Source organism: Vidua chalybeata, chromosome 6 (assembly GCF_026979565.1).
Source record: "Vidua chalybeata isolate OUT-0048 chromosome 6, bVidCha1 merged haplotype, whole genome shotgun sequence".
NCBI lineage: Eukaryota > Metazoa > Chordata > Aves > Passeriformes > Viduidae > Vidua > Vidua chalybeata.
In genome coordinates this window covers 54,556,809-54,577,343 of record NC_071535.1, presented here as the reverse complement: position 1 = coordinate 54,577,343, position 20,535 = coordinate 54,556,809, and the positions used below count along the sequence as shown (strand labels likewise).

The following is a 20,535-nucleotide window of genomic DNA, read 5'->3' as shown; positions in this document are numbered from 1 at the left end:
TTGAGCTGTCAAGGTGTGCTGGCAGCCCAAAAACTCAAACATGTCCTGGGGTGCCACAAAACCAGCGTGGCAAACAGGGTGAGGGAGGGGATTCTGCCCCTCTACTCTGGAGCACTGCATCCAGCTCTGGGGCCCCAGCATGGAAAGGATGTGGATGTGCTGGAACGAGTCCAGAGGGAGGCCATGGAGGTGCCCCAAGGGTTGGAGCCATCTATGGAGCCAGGCTGGGAGAGCTGGGGCTGTTCAGCCAGGAGAAGAGAAGGCTTTGACGAGACCTTAGGGTCTCTAAAGGGGCTAAAGGGGCTCCAGGAGAGCTGGAGAGGGACTTTGGACAAGGGCCTGGAGTGCCCTTGGGGAATGGCTTCAAACAGGAAGGGCAGGTTCAGATGGGATATTGGGAAGGAATGGTTCTCTCTGAGGGTGATGAGGCCCTGAAACAGATTCCCAGAGAATCTGTGGCTGCTTCATCCCTGGAAGTGTCCAAGACCAGTCTGGACAAGCTTTGGAGCAACCTGGGATAGTGGAAGATGTCCCTGCCCATGGCAGGGGGTGGAACAAGATGATCTTCAAGGCTCTTTCCAACCCAAACCACCCTGGGATTCTGTGACTGTGGCAATGCTAATCAAAACCAAAGACATGATGATTAAATCTGGATCTGGATGCTCAACTCCCAGACACTGAGTGAACTCAGGACACCCACATACCTTCCCCTCCTCTTGCTGGTTTGCCAAAGCAGCACCAATCCAACAGCGGAAAACCTTTTGAGGCCAACAGCGCCGCGCCGCACTTGTGATGAATTTAACGGGATTGCATAAAAGCTTCCATCTCTTGCAGCCCGCAGAAGTTAATTTTTTTCTGGGCAGTCATACCACAAGCATAAAGTCACACAATATTTTGAATCTTTGCCTTCCAAAATCCGGGAAGAATTGCAAGGCACGCTCACTGACATGTCTTGTGGTGCGTGGGCAGCCAAGATACCAAAGTGCAAATGGTCAGACACAAATACGCAAGAGGTTTTTTTCTCCGACTGTCAGTGCTGCTCTGGACAAGTGTCTTTAACCACCCTTACCTCAAAGCAGTAAGAACTCTAAAGCTTTGAATGATGCTTAGCCCTGAAACTTCCACCTTGGCTCCCTTTCCACTTCTTAAGAAAGATTATAGAACTCCTCCAATATCATGTTGAAAAGTAGAGTTTTAAAATGTATTCAGAGTTCAATATTTTACCTCCATGATGTCACTGAAGTCACTATCTGCTCACTTTTCCTATTCAATTTTTAACAGTGTGTCCTGAATCTGCTCTGAAAATGTAATTTAGTTGCTAGACTTTTCCTTTTTTCATTAATTGAACACTGTGAAATGTATTTCTCTCTCCCTGGCACATTTTCTCTTAGTAAACCTTATTTATCAACACATGGATCCCTATTGCACATCGCAAGCTTGTTCTGCAAGCAGGATATCAGTTGACGTCAATGAAGATGTACAAGGGCCACCAAATATTTTGCAACATGTTTAGAAAACAGAGATTTTTCTTGTTTTAGTCTGTACTCATCAGGATACAAATAGAGGGAGAGGTAAACCAGCAGGACTGGGAGCCAGGAATACGTAACTCAGATTGTTGTGTATCACTAATGTCACGGTAGAAGTCCAATAATTTATAGGATATGAAAAAAGCAGTTAATGCCTGCTAACCACTTAGGCTTCTCATAACAGAGTTTAGGTTTTAAAACTCCCTCAGAGCACTTACAGTTGTGTGGAAAAAGTCATAGGTGTTTATGTCAGTTTAAAAAAAGAAAAGGTTCTGCCTTTCAGAGCTGCAGTCTGAAAGGCCATCTCAGTAATTGTATACATTATTAATACACCACTGATAGGAATAAGAATGTCCATCCAGGTCCTTGCACAGATAGAGCTGCCAAGAATAAATCAGATATGTAGATAAGGTAAGCAGGCAAAGATATTAAGGAGGAATGACACTGGGTCTGGTGTTACTGCTATCTTTCCATCAGTTCAAATCTGGAAATAGTTTCCATAATGGCTGGAAGGACAGACTGCCACAGAAGGTTCAAAAAATGTGAACTGTGGGAGTCTGAAGAAGACAGCAAACACTAGCATGTGGGCCAGTCACAGAGGAGAGGCAGGGACAAGCCACGGGAAAGAGCAAAGGAAGCTGGAGCACAGAACACATGGAGCAGCACAAAGGCATGGAACAAAGGCGAGATGAGGACGGAGAGGGGACACGGGTCAGCTGCTGCAGAGAAAGGCTAAATGTGCAGGGGGGTTAGGGGGCAGGGAGAAGGGCTGGCCCTCCCACCAAGATGTAGTACTACTTTCAGAAATAGAGGGATGAGGGATACAAATCAAAGGCTAAACCAAATAAATAAGAGTCTATTTCCCTGAGGGCATGTGGGCTCGCCCAGGACGAAGCCTGGTGACTAATGCAGAGGAGCTCTGCTTCCTGTGCATTCCCAGCCTCCCGAGCCAGGCAGACATTGTGGTTGTTGCTAAAAGGCCCACATTGACCATAAATTACCTCGCAGGAACAATGGAGACACCACTATCTCTGTGCTCTTCAAAGCACCAGAACAAAGTGGCGCAGTGTTAGTGGCATTGCTCAGATCTAACAGCTGGCACAAGATGACTTAGCACCACTGAAAATAACCCCGTGACAGGGCCCCAGCAAAGCTGCCAACCCCTGAAAATTTGTCATTTATAAAGCCCCCTCCCCTTGGGATTTGTACCTATGACAGAACTGCAAGTCTTGTCCTGATCTCCAGTTTGGCTGCAAACATGGGTGAGGTCGGGGAGGTGAATAATGCCACACCAGCTGAACACCTTCTGCAGTCTCAGAAATCATACAGAGCTCTTTCATCCCACTTTGCTGACTTGGCTTGTGTAATAAAATGTGAGGCTGTGAGCAGAAGGGCTTTGTCAGAATCCCTGAAAACACTCATAAGAAATAAGGAGAGTGGTGACTTCCATTCCTGGACCTCACTGAACCAGTGGTGCACTCACGCCAACAATTCTATATGAAATGCAAGTTTTGATAGTGTAGATGTACTTCAAATTCCCAGTCATCTTGCTTGAGGACACTGCCAAGGACTTCGGACAGGCTTTCCTCTGGATCCTGCTTGGTGCCTTTGCCTTTCCCAGATCTCATCCCTGTGCTGACTGCCCTCTGTGGCAAATGAGGATATTAGCAGAGGGACCAGGCCTCCAAAGGCACAGGGCAAAGATTCACGAGTACCTGGACAAGAGGGAGCAGGCTGCTGAGCTCTGTGTAGAGGCTAAGGGGATCTCTTTCCCCAGGAGTCACAGACTTTGCTGTACAGTGCGATATGAGCACCTCTTCAGCACTATGATCTCTGTGAGAACAGCTCCTTCCTGCTGGAGAGGTTTCTGGTCAGAGCTGTATCCCAGGGGATCTTGCCCAGGACCCAGCTGTGTAAGATGTCAAACGTGCCCTGGTTAGTGCCAAGTATCACCAATAAAATGGAGTGGGGCCAAACTTGGCTTTCATCAGCCTTTCACACAGTAAAGTCCTCAAGCTTTTCATGCCTGTCACAGCCCTTCCTTTCTTCCTCTCCCCAAAGTGATCCTAATTAAAAGTGAGCCTTATTTTCCAACCACAGCACATCCCCAAGCATTTCCTTTTCTCAAAACTGCCAGAACCCAAAGGGTGCAATTCGAGTCAAAAGGGACATTTTTCCCTTCCCGATGCCAACAAACACTGCTGCTTCCCAGGGTTACCCTGCTGCCTGCTTCTGTTTTGGCACATTGCTTTCCCCCATAGTTCACATCACACACCCATGCAACCTCAGCGTGTGGCCCCAGAGCTCTCCACCATCCTCCCAGCACATCCACCACAGCTGCTCCACGATGCCCCGTTTCCCACACCCTGATGCCTTGTCAGAGCTCCCAGTGATTGCCAGGCTGCCCTGCTTGCTGCCAGCCTGGGGCAGGACAGGGAATGCTTCCCGTGGCACATGCCTGCAGTCCGGTGCCAAGTCAGAGCCGCTGCCCCGGCCGTGTGCACGCTCGCCCCCAGGAATTAATAAGTTATTACGACAAATTAAAATATTAAGTTAATGATGTGCATGACTGCAAGTTACAGAGCTGGAAAAGAAGTCCTAATTAAATCAATACAGTTATTAGTCCCTTGTCATCTCTGATTAATTATTAGCTTAATATGCTCCATCATTTTTACTGTTAATGGAAAGAACTGCAGTGCTACCAGGGGAAGCTAGGCTGTACACACCAGAAACCTATGGAGACATGCTGGAACTCCCAGCTCTGGGCTGAAAAAGGTCTTTCAGAGAAGAGAGGAAGAAACATTTCATTTTTGGGGGCGCTGGTCTGACAGCATTTAAGTTTGTTTTCAAAGGGGGCAGATGTTTGCTTAGAGGATTTTTGACTGCTGAAAGGTTAAGGGGTAAAGGTTTGACTTCTAAAGCTGGGCTTAGACCCGGGCACTTGTCCCAGTGCCTCCAAGCTTTTCTCTGCTGTGGCAGGATATCACCATGGTCCTTTCAGGAGCCAACATGCCCCTCCCTTGCACCAAAGCCCACCCCAGTTGTGACCCTCACCCCATCCTCACCAGATGCACTCATTACACCATGCACAGAGAAGGAGTGGGCACCATAATAAGCTGGCAGGCATCAGCTGTGGTGCCTGGCTCCTCAGGGCACAAATGAAGCTCAGGACACCTGTCCTTTCATGCCACCGACAGGGCCAAAAATAATATGTTGAGCTCACTTTTCTCCTTGGTAGTGATAACTGAAACAGTACTTTGGATTTAGGCAACAGATAGTATCTACCCAGAGCTCAGGGGAGCACAGTTTCCCTTCTGCTTTGCTGTCTTCCATCATCCCTTCTCTGCGCCCAACTTCTGCCTAACTCCTTGCAGCGAGCAGGTTTCCTTTGCTGTCTGCAGGAGGATTTTTTTGAGCGCAAAAACTTCTAGGATGGTTCTCCATGTGTCTTTCCAGTAAGTCACAAAGTGAATTTATACCACAAATGCTGCTATGTCATTAGACAGGAGCTTTGTTTTAGAAACAGCTTTTACAAACAAGCTCTTTTGGATAGGTTATCAACAGAAATACAAACACACGCTGCCAAGAACAAAACTGCTCCTTGAACTCATCCATGAAGCTCTTCGTGCTGCTAAGGGGTGATTCAGTAAATTAAATAATGTCACTGTAAAAGACTGTGCTTCTCAAAGATAAAAAGCCACTCAAATGATTTCTCAGGACTCTCACCACCCTATCACTGCTATTACCTTGTGATAAATTGCCACCTGGCCCATGAGTAATGGTAGTTCCCAGTGCCATTTTATCATTTAGTCCTCTTACTGATAATCTCTGTTAATGTACTGCCACAACACTTCAGCTTCCCATGATCTACTTGCCTTCCACTGCAGTTGTGCAAAGTTGGAGCTCCTTATTTCCAGGAAGAAGTTAAGATGGGACAACCTGTGTCATGCAGAAACCCTGTCCCCTGCTCCTTAGATATAAAGCCCACCTGTTTTGTGTCAGACATTAAAGAAAAAGTTTAAATTCTGAGCACTCTGGCCAGCTAGGTTTGATGAGTAAACAGCATTTCTTCTAGAAATGGGCTGAACTCCAGTGAAATATTTGGCTATTTAATGAGCAGGCTCTAGGATAACGGTTTTCGTGGGAATCCAAAAAGAGGGAGTAAAGAAAAGGGCTCCCCGCGCTATTCTTAGCTGCAAACAGCTAGATTTGGAATTTTGATTGTAAAGCATGGAATTTATAAATGGTGCCATGCTAAATTTACTTCATTTGTATACAATTCAGCCGGATAATCAGAAGTGTTCCAGCATGTTCCTGGTTAGCATCTCGGTTCTGGTTTTATTGTCTCCAAGCTAGTAGAAAAAAATGCGTTCAGTAAATAGTACTTGCAAAATTTGTGTCCCAGTGTGTGTGCATGAAGGTTTTCTCTACAGAGATTTTATATAAATGCGCATGTGGGTGCACATGCATGCACCAGACACTGAGCCATGATTTATTTCCAGAGGGAAGCCAAGGAAATTCCCACCCCCTACCACTTAAAACGATCTGCTCTTTGGCTCCAAACATTCTGCAACTTCTCAGCCAAGGAATGTATTTTCCCCTTCCAATATAGATAATTTATTTTGCTGAACACATTAGTTAATGATAGTGAGATACATGATTTAGTCAGTTCTGTAAAAACATTACTGACAATCTCAGATCCATTTCATTTAGCAAGTTGGTTTTTTTTTTTAGCTCGTCTTCCGCAGCACGGTGTGAATTAACAGCAATCATCAACTCAAGGATGTGTCACATATACTTCGTACTCCAGCAATTTTTCATAATTAGATTGGCTTCCCGCGGTTAGACGAGCTTTTAATTATGATATTAATATAGGTTCACACTGTTTTACGCTTCGGGAGGCGGGAGGGGGAAAGCGGGAAGTGGGAGACGAGCTATTTCATTTCCCCGGTACTTTGTGGCGATTATTTCTGGATTTTTAAAAATAGTCGATGAAACGCTAATAATAAATCCCTTATCGGGGCAGCCGGGGCGGCCGCCCGCCGAGCCCGTCCCCGGCCGGGCAGGAGCGCGCCCTCATCCCGCACCTTCCCCAGCGCGGCGGCGGCGGCCGACACTTACGCTGTCCCCAGGGCGCGGCGGCCGGCAGCCTGCGCAGGTGGATCTCATCCTTCTCCATCGCCCGTCCGAGCTCCGCAGCCCGCCTGCCACTTGGTACCAAAGTGAACTTGCCAGGATCCCTCCTCTCGCCGCTCCTCCTCCCTCGACCCCCCCGCTGCTGCCGGGGCGGGCGCGCTGCTCCGGGAGCGGCTCCGCGCAGCGCCCCGCCGCCCCCGGGCACACTTTAAATACGAGCGCCGGGCGGCGGCCGGCCCGGCCCGCCGGAGCGCGGCCCTCCGCGGGGAGCCGGCCCTCCTCCCGCCCTGCCCTTCCCTTCCCTCCCCGGTGACGCCGCGGCTCTCCCCGCCCGGCCGCCCCCGCGCAATCCCCGCGCAATCCCCGCGCGTACCTGCGGCGGCGGCGGCGGGGCTGACCTTGGGCGCGGGGCGGCGGCGCCGGAGCGACGGCGGCAGCTGCGGGCGGGGACAGCGCGGCCGCGAAAGGTCAGCGCGCCCTGCGCGGCGGGAGCCGCCGGCCCGCGCCCCGCACTCGCCGCGCACGGCGGAACCCCCGCGCCGCTTCCTAGGCCTTTTTTTTTTTTTTTTTTTTCCAGAAGCTCCCGCACCTTCCCGTTTTTCCCGAGGTGAAAAGGAAAAGCGAGGCTGGGTCTGCTGCTGAAGCCCCGGGATCGCTCCCCCTTGCCCAAAGTGCGGGCTGGACACTCCCCGTGTTTCTCACAGCCCCGGTGGGAAAGGTGACGAGATTCCCAGCTGGAAGAGCAGGGTTAAAGTTCTCCATCCCGCCGGCACAGGGGCAGCCAGGGCAGCCTGTTTCCCGGGAAAGCTTCTTCTCCCAGGTCTGGTCCTGGAGGGATGCTCTGGATGTCGCCGTACACACCAACAAACTCGGGCCCTCAAAGAACAAATTTTTTAAACTTTTTTTTTTAGAAATGTGAGGTGTAAAATAGCTGGCACTCACTCTTTACAGCTCCCGCTGTGTGGCTACAGTATTTGTACAGGGGTTTGAGTAGGATTTCAGGCCATTCCCCTTTTCAGTGCCCCACAGGGATTCCCTGGTCCTCTCCAAAGTTACAGCCCGAGCCCGTGCTGTACTGCAGAAACCCACTCAGGCAAAGCTGACACTGATTTATCTGCACCATTCTCTGACTGCTTTCTCTCTCTTTTTTTTTTTTTAATTGTAATCTCAGACCAGCACTTAACCCTCAAAAATGCAAACCCAGGAGTGTGCAAGGGCTCTGCCAGAAGGAAAGAGGCTCAGCAGGCTTTCCAGCTTCTGGCAGGCAGCCCCCAAATGTCCCACATTTGCAAGTTCCTCTCACTGCCATGCTCCTGCTCTACCCAGGCCCTTCCTGGTCCACTTGCATCCAGGGAAATTGCAGGGACATTACTGAGTGGCATCTTGCTGGTGGCTCTCACCCCTAGGCTACAGATGATGGTTCTAATTCCACTCTGAATTCCCCTTTGCTACTGAAAATGTGGCAGGTTATGCCTTGGGTATCTCTGTGGGGCTGTTTTTTGGAGAACTGTAAAAGCATCTTTCCTGAGTTGGTTGGGAGTTTGACAGCAGAGGCAGAAAACACAGTGTGGTAAATACATGAACAAGGGAATTTATGCATATGGACATTCCCTTCATGGAATATAAGCCCTAGAGGCCCTGAGTCAGGATGGTTTCAGGCTACATTTCCTATCTTTTTTCCTCCATTTTAACTTTTGGTCTGGTTTTGGGACAGTTTAGATGGGACTATTTTTAAAGTGCACATCACTGGGTTTAATTTTAGCAGGGGAAGGGGCAAGCAGATTGTGTTGCACCGAAGCCTCACTCACCAGCTCTCTTAACCCCCAGATCAAAGGCACTTGGGAACGTGCTCTTTTCCCTTCGCCTGTAATTAATTTATTTTGGATGGAGATCTGCCACAGACCCAAATGTGGGCACGGGACCAATACATATATTTGTTTTATAAATGTGAGACACAAAGAGAAATCTGGGAATTGTGCTAGATTCCAGTATCCCATCTCATCATGACCACAAGTTCCATGAGCATCTGCTGGATAGAGCTGGGGTGGGAATTCAGCCTAGATGTATGCACAGTGCCTTCATCATTGAAGTGCCACCTTTCCTGGTGGACAGTAGGCTTTCTGTAGGTTTTCCCTACTGAAAGCCCAGCCAGAGGTAGATCAGCTGATTTATGACATCATTTTGTAGCAGGTTTTAGGAAGTTTTTATCTGATAAGTCAGATTTTGAGAATTAAAATGTATTTTCAGGTGTGTATTCCAGCTTCACACCTGAAAAAAAAAAATAAAGCTGACATTACTGCCTCATTGAGGTGTTTAAGTCTTAATGAGCAATAACTTTTCTTGGTGGCCTGAAAATTAAAATACATTAATGGCCTGGTATTATTTTAGAAGGTCCTAGGCAGACACAGCCCAGATTTGAGTGGAAATGGAAAAATCTCAGCACAGTGTGAAACCTGTGATCCACCCTGTAGTACTGAGAGGCAGGACAACAAATTCCCATCCCACAGCTGTAGATGGGCTCTGGCAGATCCTTTAGCTTCTCTGGAGAAGCCCATTGTTGGAAACTGCTGTAAAGATAACAGGAGAGTTAAGGAAACCATGGTAAAGAAACCATGAGTCTGGGCCTGACCTCCATCTCCCTCTGCTGCTTCCCCACGCTATTCCTTTTACCTGTCAATATTCCCTCCCCTGCGTGGGCATATGGGCTTTGTAATTGGGCTAACAAGGGCTGGACCACTCACCTGAGGTGACAGAGCCACTCTGTGGGACTGCTCAGGCTCCAACAGGCGCAGAGGAAATGCGATTTGTCTTCTCAAGAGCCCCACAAGCTAAAATCGGCTGCTGGGATGACAGGAAGCAGAGACTCCAGCTCCAGTTTTCTTGCTCAGCCTGTGATAAACCCAGCGTGCCATCTCAACACATACTTGTGAGAAGAATGGCGAGGGGATGGAGAACCCTCTGTCTGTGCAATAAAACAAAAATGCTCTCCCAGCAGTGAGGAAGGCGACAGTGGGGCTTGGCACCCACACCTACCGTGAGTGCTCTTGCTGGAAATATTTACAGTCTGTGAAATGAATTGTGTGCCTTCTGAACAATAATAATGCAGCTCTGGGCTGCTGTGCTCAGGAGTGGAGGCTCTGTGTGCTCAGGGTGCTCGTGCTCTGAGGAAATGCTTGTGTGTGGCACCTGCCCCACCACCCCAAATGGCAAACCAGCAACCACCCACCCCTCTGCCTTGGAGTTGCCTCTGGATTGTTTTTCTGAAGTCTTTTACACTTTTGAGGGGTGCTCAGAGTAGACAGGGATCCACTGCAGCTCTGCTCTCAGCTGGGGCGCCCAGAGATAAGAGCCCAAGTCCCTGGCAGGCACTCGGGGCAGCGTGAACACAATCACATGATGGTGAAACAAACCCTGGCTGTGACAGCAGCACAGCCCCTGCCCCTCACCTTCACCAGCACACACAGCATGCTCCCTGGCTGTCATGGCCTCACAGGCAAAAATAAAAGAGGATATGTTGTGTAGAATCAGGTTCCAGAGAGCCCTAAAACCACTGGAAACGTGGAAAAGGTAAGCAGGGAGTGATAAGTCACAGTATAAAAGCTAAGGCATGCCCAGAGCAATTAGCAGGTGGCAAGTTTAAATAAATAGGATGAGTATTTTGCCATGTAATGCACTGAAACTATAGGATTATTAAGTAAATTACTATATACTAGTAAATAGAACAAAACTATACACAGAATACAGAACTTTGTTACATTGTCAGGAGATACAAGTTAAGCCAGAAGCTTTTTTTTAAAAAAAAGGGATGAGAAATATTTACAAAAAAACAAAAAAAACCCACACAAAAAACAAAAACAAACAAACAAACAAAAAAACCCAAACCAAGCTCCAGTGGCCTCTACTGTACAAAGGAGTCTGGCTGTAATTTTTAGCTTAGTAAGCTCTCAAAGCTCGGATGGTTGGAGAGACATTTGTGGGGATCTTCTATTTCTAATCTCCTTTCCTTGCTGCTTACCCCTGACAGACAGCGGGTCCTGGGTGAGGTGGACCTCAGAGTATGGCAAGTTCTTTTGGCTCTATAGCACTCAGCATTTATGTAGCGCTCATGTACCTAAAGCACAGACGATTCTGTTTGTTTTGAACTCATTTTGGTCTGTTACTTCTGTGAGCAGCCTCTCTTTTTTTTAATTTTTTTTTTTCTTTGTTTTTGGTGATTTAACATTTTGCAAAGCTCAATGAGAAAAAATGTGATTGCTTGTAAATAGTAACGCCCAGGAGGAGCAGGACTATTCCCTTTCTTAGGTCCCTACGAAATACTTTCACCAGCTGCTGTCAGCCACGAATCTGGGAAACACCCCGGGTTTTCCCATCAATGCTGCCGAAGTTTCCGAGTGTCGTTTTACAGAAGGGGTTCGAGGCACCTCCCACTTCTTCCCTGTGCAGTTTGCAGTTGAAAGGAGCACCAGCCGAGAGCCCGGCAGCCTTTGGAAGGAGTTTGGGAGATGCTGAGAGCTGCGCTCCCAGGAGCGGCTTTGACTCAGCCCGGGTGAGTCACAGCTGCTCCCGCCGCTCGGGGAAGGAAAGTTTGACAGCGGTGCCACAGCTGCACCGGCCAGAGGGGCGGGAGGGAAACGGAGCCCACTCCCTGTTCTTTTAAACCCGCTGCTATTGGATTCAGTCGCCCTCTCAGTCACAAAGCTGATTGAAACGGAGCCAAAATACTGCTGATGTGTTTCCTTTTGGTGAGATCGCCATCATCCATCTCCATCTCCTGTGGGATTCTGGTGCTGTGCTTCAAATTATCCATGCATTTAGAAAAGTTTTCCCTAATCCCAAACACTTCTTGCTATAGGCAAGACAATTGGTCCGTGGCCATTTCCATCAAACACGGCAGTGTGTGTTCCCTGCTCTTTGATCTTTGAGATTAACAGCAGCACAGATTGATTACCTTCTTGAACTGAATCTTCAGGTAGCCATGAGAGGAAAAATCAGAATGGTTCTTAATCCTTTCTTTTAGTTTATTTTTGTTTGTTTGTTTGTTTGTTTGTTTGTTTTGGTTTTGGTTTTGGTTTTTTTTTCCTTTGGTTGTACAGTCCAAAGCAAAAATTAGCCCATAGTGTTTCCATCTTCCAGCATGCTACAACCTACTTCTGTGTCTTTGGTCTTCAGAAATGAAGGTAAAAAAATTATACAAAATACTTAGCAGAAGTTACCTGTAGAGCTTTAGTCACTTGAATCACAAGGAGGAAGAAAGGGTGAAGCATTTGCTTGTGACTCCACCTCCAAGTCTTTGCTTTTATAGGAGGCATCATCTCCCTCAACACACATTTAGTCCAGGTGCTTACTGTGACTTCATTTTGGACCTGCAATGGTTTCACCATTTGTAATTGAGGCAGCAAAGCCTTTTGTTGTAAAATACAAAGAGGCACTAACAGTGAGTCAGGTTAATACTTTAAGTGGCTTGGGTACTGGGAGGCTGCAGCCCCACATGCTCCAGTCATTCTGCAGCATATTTAGCATCCTGCATGCACTGGCAGCCCGCTGAGAGGCAAGGTTTTAACACTTCATTAACTGTGATAGGAGTTTTGCCATCAGCAGTGATGGTTTTCACATGCCAGGACCTAAATATTTCATATTCTCCTTCCTTATCAGCAGATATCCACTAAAACTGCTCAAGATTTGTTATCCACTGGAGATTAAAGACTCTGTAAAGCTCAGAGTTTTGACAGCACTTGCCAAAGGAGGTGCTGGTTCTTCCAGCCCATCCATGAGGCCATCTGCTCACCAGGATAACAGAGATCACACCCAGAGACCCAACAAAAGGTTTTTGCTCCTTGTCCACCCCACCTCCTGAGCAGCCAGGAGCCCACACTGATCTTCCTTTCCCGACAACGTCACAAAAAGCAGCAAATTTGTACTTCTGTAAATGAATGCAGACCTGAAGCTACAACAGCACCAGATTGTGGTATAACAGCAAAGAACCTGTTGCTCTAATACTTGGATAATATTTCACTCATATATCTGCTTTTTCTGATTTGAATTATGGCAGTGCAGCTCTCAGTGGTCTACATACAACAATTGCCTACAAATATTGTAAGGCCTTTCCCTGAGACATCACCGATGAAATTCCACATAAGACTGTCACTGAAATGTAGGTTTCAATTCTGTACTTTCATATATTCAGTTGCAATTGGTGGTTATATCTTTTTGTGCGTTTCATAGTTAGTTTTTTTTTTTTTTTTAAAATATACAGAGTGTATCTCCAAGGTGTTTGTGGTTTAAACACTTGAATAATGAATTGAGTCGGGATCTCTGTGAAGACACCCTGGAAACAAGAGGACAATGAGCTGAGAATTGGTCCAGGGCTGAGTCAGAGGAAGGTTCAGAGACGTTCACCAATATTTTCCAAAGCACAGATACCTATGGCCTGCATGAGAAACTGTGAGAGTGATGAGCTGGTTAAAGGAGCAGCTGTGTTCACTTTTTCAGCATCAGAACTCTGTGTTTCTGCAGGACAGGTACTGAAAGGAAGAAACAGAGACAAAATTGAAGGATGTTTCAATATGAAATCACCCCCCCTGAGACTGATCTTAGCAAGAGAGAGCATCACCTGCAGCAGCTGAGTCCTGCTGAGGCAATCAGGTATGGCTGTGTCCTCACGTGCATGTGTTTGAATATCAAATGGATCCAGGAAAGAATATAGACCTTTTTATATTGTGCTTTGGATCCATATAAATAAAATAATGCAGCAGTGATTGTTTCCTGGTGAGGCTGAGCTCTGCATACCTTCCTGCATTATATCTGTAAATGTAAGTAGCCTGTCTATATCCAGATGGGTAATCAGGATTAACAAAGCCAGGCCATTTGTTATTGTATACAAAGGTGCCATAAAAATGCACGACTCGCAGCAAACACCGGTGTTTGAAAAGCAAGCAGCCAGCACTGGGTCCTGTGTGATCCCAACAGTTCCAGGAAAAATCAGGGTGGGAAGGCAGGCAAAGCCAGAGGGGATGACAAAACCAAGGTGACACAGAAGACCAGAGTTGTGGGCTAGGTTCAGTAATAAGAGGGGAGGGCTGGACAAAAACGGATTAAAAAATTGTGATTAAAAAGTTTACAAAATCCTTGTGTCTTATTCAGTGTGACTAATCCAAAGTCAAACTCCTCTGATGAGCTGTTGGCTCCTGTCAGGGCAGCTGTGACATCCAGGCCATTCCTTCAGCTCTAATGCCACCTTCTCCATGGAATCTTAATAAATCTTTTTAATTGCACCACTTAGGAGTGAATCTGTCATGGGAGAATTTTTTGTAGCTCCCTTCCAGACTGTCAGATCTGTCTGCAAGAAGAGAAGAAAGGGTGCTCGGCTGCTATTTCTGTCAGGACTGCGATCCAAGAGTCGCATGAAGGAGTTTTCTGTTTCAGAGCTGAACTCCCATCACAGCAGCCTCTTGCTGGCCACAGATGAAAACTGAGTTTGAGTGGGTTCAGGAAGTTCTGTGTGCATCATTTATGTAGGTCAAGGTGGGAAATAGACACCAAAATTCACATAAATTTCTGGTGATTCTGGCAATTTCTTTTCAAAAGCAGCTCTTGAATGCTCCCTTTCAAAACACAGGGTTTTCAACATACGTAATATTTCTTTGGCCTATATTATCAACTATTCCAATGATAAAAACTGAGTTCTTTTATATATATAATTTTTATATGTATAAATACAGAATTCTTTTATCTTAGCAGCAGGTTGAATTCCCATGGGAAGATGCCAGCACATACCCTGAGGATGAGGATATCAGCAGTCATGAGGTGAGAGACTTGGCAGAAGGTGTGAAAGGGACCAGTGACACAGGAGAATTTCCAGCGGCTCATTCTCTCCTTCTTCCCACATAAAACCTGCACACCCAACAATTCACACACCTTAACATATTTTTACCTGAAAACAAGCCCTCAGATATCTTTCACTGTCAGATCATGAAGAGTATTATTTAGTGATTGTGTGTGGACAATAAACCTGAACAGAATAAAGAGAATAAATCTCAGCGTTCTTTCTGAATATTTTAAAATACTTTAAAAAATGCACTTTTTACAACAAACTTATAAGTAACTTTAATTTATCAATGGCTTTGAGAACATCTAGACATATGTAAAAACAATCCTGAGAAATTACAAGATAAAACTCTTTTCAATTCTGAAAAAAAACTTTTAAAGTATCTTTTTTTCCCCTATGCACTAATTCTCACCTTTCTCAGGCAGAATTATTTAAGTTCTTCTCCATGAATCCTGCATTTTAAAAGACACACAGATGCAATTGATCTTTATCACGTTCTTTTAAACACGAGGGGGCACCAAAAAGCCAGAGGAGCAAGATAAAAACGTTTCCATTACAATAAATCAGAAAAAAAAAAAAAAAACAAAAAACAAACCTGTTACAACTCTTGATAGCTTTGTCAAGTGAGACAGATTTTGAAGGAAAAAGAAAGGAAAGCCATGCAATGTTTTGTCATCCCTTCATCTGAAAGGACTGGGAAAGTAATCCCTGCCATGAGCATCTCTTGCTGCCTCATTTCTTTTACTAGCTAGAATACAGATTATTTCCCACTACAGATGGTTCTCAAGGAAGGAGGAATCCTGTGTCCTTGGTTTTATAAAGGAAGAATCCAGCCTTGAAGCTAAAAGATGCCAAATACCCCCTCTAATGAAAAGTTGAGACAAAGGACCGCTAGATTTTTTGATTGTTTTTTACTATAGAAACATCAGTTATGCTTGTGTTACTAAAATTTCGAGCCCTTTTTCAATCAATTTGTGTTTCCATTATAAAGCTGACTAGAAAGGAAGCTTTGCTATTTAGACTAAGATATGAAAGTTCTTGATGTATCATGATCCCATCTATTGAAATCTGGATGTCTGCACACCCAAACCAAGGGGATTTTCCCAGTGCCGGGGGTGAGCAGGAGCCCCAGCACGGTGCAAACCCCGAGAGAAGAAATGTGCAGTGAGGAAAGGGCCACCTGAGCACTGCCCCATCACCTTTGTGGCTGCTGAGGCTCTGCTGAGCTTTCCCAGCCCCACACAAGCTGCGGGGTCAGACTGTGGGTTCCGCTGTGTGACAGATCTCCACTGTTCATCCTCCCGCTGCTGCTCATAAAAGGGAGCAGGATTCAAAGGAATGCCACGATTTAGAGCAATGAATGAAAGGAGGCTCCTCTGGGCTTCAGGGAATGGCTTTGGCAGAGTGTTTTTCTTTCTGACTTTTCCTAACTTTTCCTTTTTTTTATTCTCTTTGACTTCAGATACTGAAGGTTTCCTCCCGAGGAGTTTCCTGCTTTCTTAGGTGAACTCTTGTTCTCCCTGAATTTTTTTATGTCCTCCTAACTTTCAAGGCAATTTATCCATCTAGCCCTTCCCTCTTCCTAGCCTAAACAAACATTGGTACAAGGAGTTTTCAAAGGAATTAACACTTTCCAGGTCAACATGAGGTTTTGAGGGAGACATCCCTAACTGAGAGCTCGTTTAGGTGGATTCCTTAAGTCAGCAGGTAGCAATCACAAGAAGGAAATAATTTTTCTTTTTTTTTTTTTTTTTTTTTTTTTTTGCAAGTGTTAAACTGTTTTAACTCATTTAAAATCCCAGGTGAGCCCTGCATGGAGTTAAAATGCCTTTTCTGTGTAGTCAGACCATACACAGGTGGATTATTCCATCCATGGTCCAGGTATGAAGGTTTCAAGCTCCTGTTACTCTCCTTGGGAAAATGGTTCTGCAGTGACACAGATCTCATGGTTAAGATCTTCCTGATAACTGGCTGTGTTTGGACCTGCACAGAGCTGCTTTTCTCATTCTCTGCATTGATCTAGGTTATGAGCTCCCTGTTCACTCCTGTGTTTGTTACCTGCTAAATGTAGGTAAAACTGTTTATCAATGGTTTCCAAAATGAGAAAACTCTTTGGGCTTTGTAAATATATATATATATAATTGTTGAAGACATGATGTGTTCTTCACATTCATCACAAACACAGAAGGATCCTCTGTCTCAAAAATGGATTTATGGATAAACACAGGAGAAGGGAGTCATGAGATGTGAATCCTTTTCACACCATTACCTTTCTTGTGAATATGAGTCAGTGAACTTGACTGTGCTTTATTCACAAGTGTGTTACTGTGCACTTGTGCATTACTGACAGCAGACCCAGCTCTGACAAACCCCATCACTTCTGCAAACTCGAGACCAAAGCCTGGCTTGTCCAACCTTGACATCAGGGCTTCCACTGCATTTACCAGCCCTTGGAATCAGGGGAGTCTCTGACTTAATGAAGTTTGTAGGTGTGTGAGGGGCTTTTTATTCAATCACTTAGGTAGGTGTTAGGATGGAGTAGAGGTGAGGAGCAGGCTAGTTTAGGAGTGTCCAACTGTTGCCTAATCCAATTTTTTATCTCTTTTTGCTTAATTCCAAAAATACTAGAGGTTCTGCTTGCATTATGCCACAAGCATTTCTCTGTGTGTGCATGATGATTGCAGCATTAATTCCTGCACATTCCAGAGCTGGAGTTTTGCTTGTGCTGAGCTGCACATCTCTTCAAGCAGAACTGCTCCTGTCTGACACTGCTGGGCTATTCAACAATCAGCTCCCTCACTAAAACTCAGCATCATCACCTGATGCTTTTGTTCATGTCTTCAGTGTGCTTTGCTGACTTTTTGGGGGTCATTATTCCTGCAGTTGTGTTTGGGTTTGTCTTCTCTTTTTCCCCTCACATAAATAAGTTTTAATCTTTCTGCCTTCCTTTCATTTGTCACCTCTTTTAGCTGCAGATATTTGCCCAATAGTGCTGAGATGCCTTTGCTAGGTGTCTTACATTAACCATGACTTCAGCATCCCTCCCTGCAGAGTATCCAAATCAGGCACAGTCCCAGGGAAGCTCTCCAAGGACACCAGAGCAGCCTCTGTCACTGCCAAAGCTGTCCTGGGATTTTTAACCTTCACACCAAACATCTGTTTCTTATCCACCCAGAATACTTAATATATCTCTGTCAGACATATGAATCAGGTCTCTGGGGATTTAGGATCATTGATTTAATGAAACGAGGTAGTCCATACTTGATAATGAAATCAGACAGCGATTATGGCTCCACAGGAGCAACTTTTGGTATCAACTCTGGCTCAATCCATCCCTCTTCCTGTACATGCTGGGCCCTTTATTGCTGCACTCACTCCCTCCTCTGAACTATGGTTCTGGAAGCATGTGAGGAACAACCCAGGCAACCTATCTGAATGAGGAAAGAAAGAAAAAGAAGATTTGGGGTTTTGTTCAACTGATCCAGTTCCTCAAACAATCTCTCAATGACAACACACACTTCAGTGATGGCCCAGAGCAGGAAGCAGCTTGGAAAAAGGGAAAGAGTTTCTTATAAAATCATAAATAACCATGCTGCTGGGTGTGGCACTACAGCCTGAACTGGAATCAATCAGAAAAGTTAAAACATGGCCCTTTGTGAATACCGAAACTTCTAATATCATGAATGTCAGGTCTGATAAAATTTCCTTTCAGGCAGCAACGAAAACTTCCTGAACCTTATTTCATTCACTCTGTCAAATACAGCATACAGTGTTTCAATCAACCTGAAATAAATAGTTCTTTCCAAAGCACAGAGATTTCCTGCAGACAGGAAACTCTCTTACTAACCAACCAAGTAGAAATAAAGTCAAATGATGAATGCAACCGGGCTTTCTTGCTGTTACATTTAAATTTTCACCCAAGATAATTAAAAAATAATAAAAGGAAGAAATTGTACCTTAGCCTTTCCAAACTGCAAAACTCAAGCTCAAAAGTAAAGCTTTTGACTCATGGTGCTGTTTCTTTTCTGTGCTGTGCAGGTGTGCTGCAGATTTCCCCTTCATTTTGCAATACTATATTTGTATTGAGGAGGAAAAGGAACTTTGATCTGCAAAGCTGACTTTCATCCATCAGCTCTGGAGCTGCCCTTTAAAGAGAATTAGTGTTTCCTGAATGCATTTGACACATGCAAAACCCAGAAGCAGCTAGAAACCTTGTGCATACTAGAGAATAAAATCCACCAGGGAATTAGAAGTGTAGCTAACCTGAGTGGAGAAGTGCACAGAGCTCATGAAACTTGTACCCATTCCCATATTCATCCCTTGGCACTTCCTCCCACCAGCACACAGAAGACCATTTCCAGTGACAGAGGGAAGAGCTGCCTCCTCCTCAAGTGCCTCTGCTTCTGTGGCACATGGGGCTAGAAACAAAGCCAAGCACTGATAAACACACACTCCTTGCCTTAAAGGAACCTGCCTGTGAAAAAGGAAGGTGCCAGCAGTGGTTTCAGCACTCTGGGAGTGCTTGGCTGTGCTGATTTTGAACATCAAACACTCAGCTGATGAGAAAAACCTCATCTGGCAGAGCTGTACCACCATCACCCTGAGCCTTGCAAAGTTGGAAAAATGATGATAGCTCTCCAGATTTTGGTCAGGATGGAGGAAGACATCCTTTCCTCCTACCTGCACGCCATTGCCCTCACTTCTGGGCAGTGAGCACCTGCTGACTTAAAGTTTCAGTTCAATCCATAACCCAGTCTGGAAGCAGGGAATAAAATCCTGGGGAATGTATTTCTGCTGCTGTGGCCTGGGTCTGGTGCCAAGAAAGCCTCCAGGAGGATGAAGGGGTAGTCAGCACCAGGTAGGAATGGCACCACCAGCAGGAGAGCCCAGGGGAGATCTGCTCAGCACGTCCTGGGCTTGCAGGGGGATAAAAACATAGGAAAGAGAGATGTGTGATGAGGATTTTGTGGTTTGAATCTGCCTCCTTTCACTTGTGTGATCAAATGGAACTCTGGCTAAGTCAAGAGTTTTAATGGTAAGAGGAGATAGTAACAAATAATTAAAAAACTTTAGGATGCTGTCAGACAATCTAATGTTTAAGTTTTGGTAAGAGGCTAAAGCAGCAGTCTAAGAGTTGCCTAGTGTAGGGTTTAAGTATTTATATGTATTTTATTAACATTCATTTTATAATTACCGACATGTTATTGTGCCAGCGGTGTGTTTATAAATACCACCAGACTCACTGTAGTACCAGCTTCACTTGTGTGATAAATATTGACATGTTTGTCTTAAAAAATTATCTCTTTTGCTTTGGAGTCTTTAATTAGTTCCGCTTTCTGTCATTGCCTGGAATTGATTTTTGTGTGTTTACTCTTTGGGAACTGTGTGTACAATCCTGGCATAGCTGCCAGAACTTGGGTGATATGTTGCTCATCTCTGGAGCTTTGTTAAAGTGTTTTGAAAAGTGAAAAACTGAGGTTTCTATAAATCTGCCAGAGGGTTGTAGCCAGTTTTGTTATTTTTTATTTTTTTTTTTTTTTAGAAGCTGAAGAAACTTGGAAATGGGCAGGAAAAGTTTAAAAGTGTTTTCTTTAACAGTTTGAAACATCGTATTTCATGTTGCTATTATAAACAGTGAAATGCCCTGTTCCCTTATTTGGTTAAAAAAGCAGACAAGCTATATGCACTGAGTATTCTGCCTTTAGGACCTTTTTTAACAACAATTATTAATTACAGTGCATGCTGGTTGGCATCCCAGATTGGTGCTACTGAGCTGAGAAGCCAAATATTGAAAGTTTCTGTTTGAAGGTTCAGTTCATAACCCCTCTGTTTGGATTAAGAGCAGAATGTTTGTGTGAATTTTTTTGTAAAAAAAGTTGAGCTTCCAATGTTTAATGGAAGTGGCATTATAACACAGGCCATGTCTCCAAAGTCCTCTCAGAGTGAACAGCAAAACAGTTTTAAATGCAAACATATGTTTCATAAACTTTGGTTTATTTAACATCTTTTTTTTTTTTTTTTAATGAGGAGATGAATTTTACAGCTGAC

General features: G+C 45.1%; 1 protein-coding gene across 1 annotated transcript in view; it reads right to left on the bottom strand.

The window, feature by feature from the left end:
- ANO1 (anoctamin 1) overlaps positions 1 to 6,815 on the bottom strand; it is a 71,266-nt gene extending 64,451 nt beyond the window's left edge. Inside the window, exon 1 of the mRNA XM_053945421.1 lies at positions 6,648 to 6,815. Within this exon, the coding sequence (XP_053801396.1) occupies positions 6,648 to 6,705 (58 nt within the window). The 5' untranslated portion in view covers positions 6,706 to 6,815. The remainder of the gene's footprint in view (positions 1 to 6,647) is intronic.
- Between the last annotated feature and the right edge of the window lie 13,720 nt (positions 6,816 to 20,535).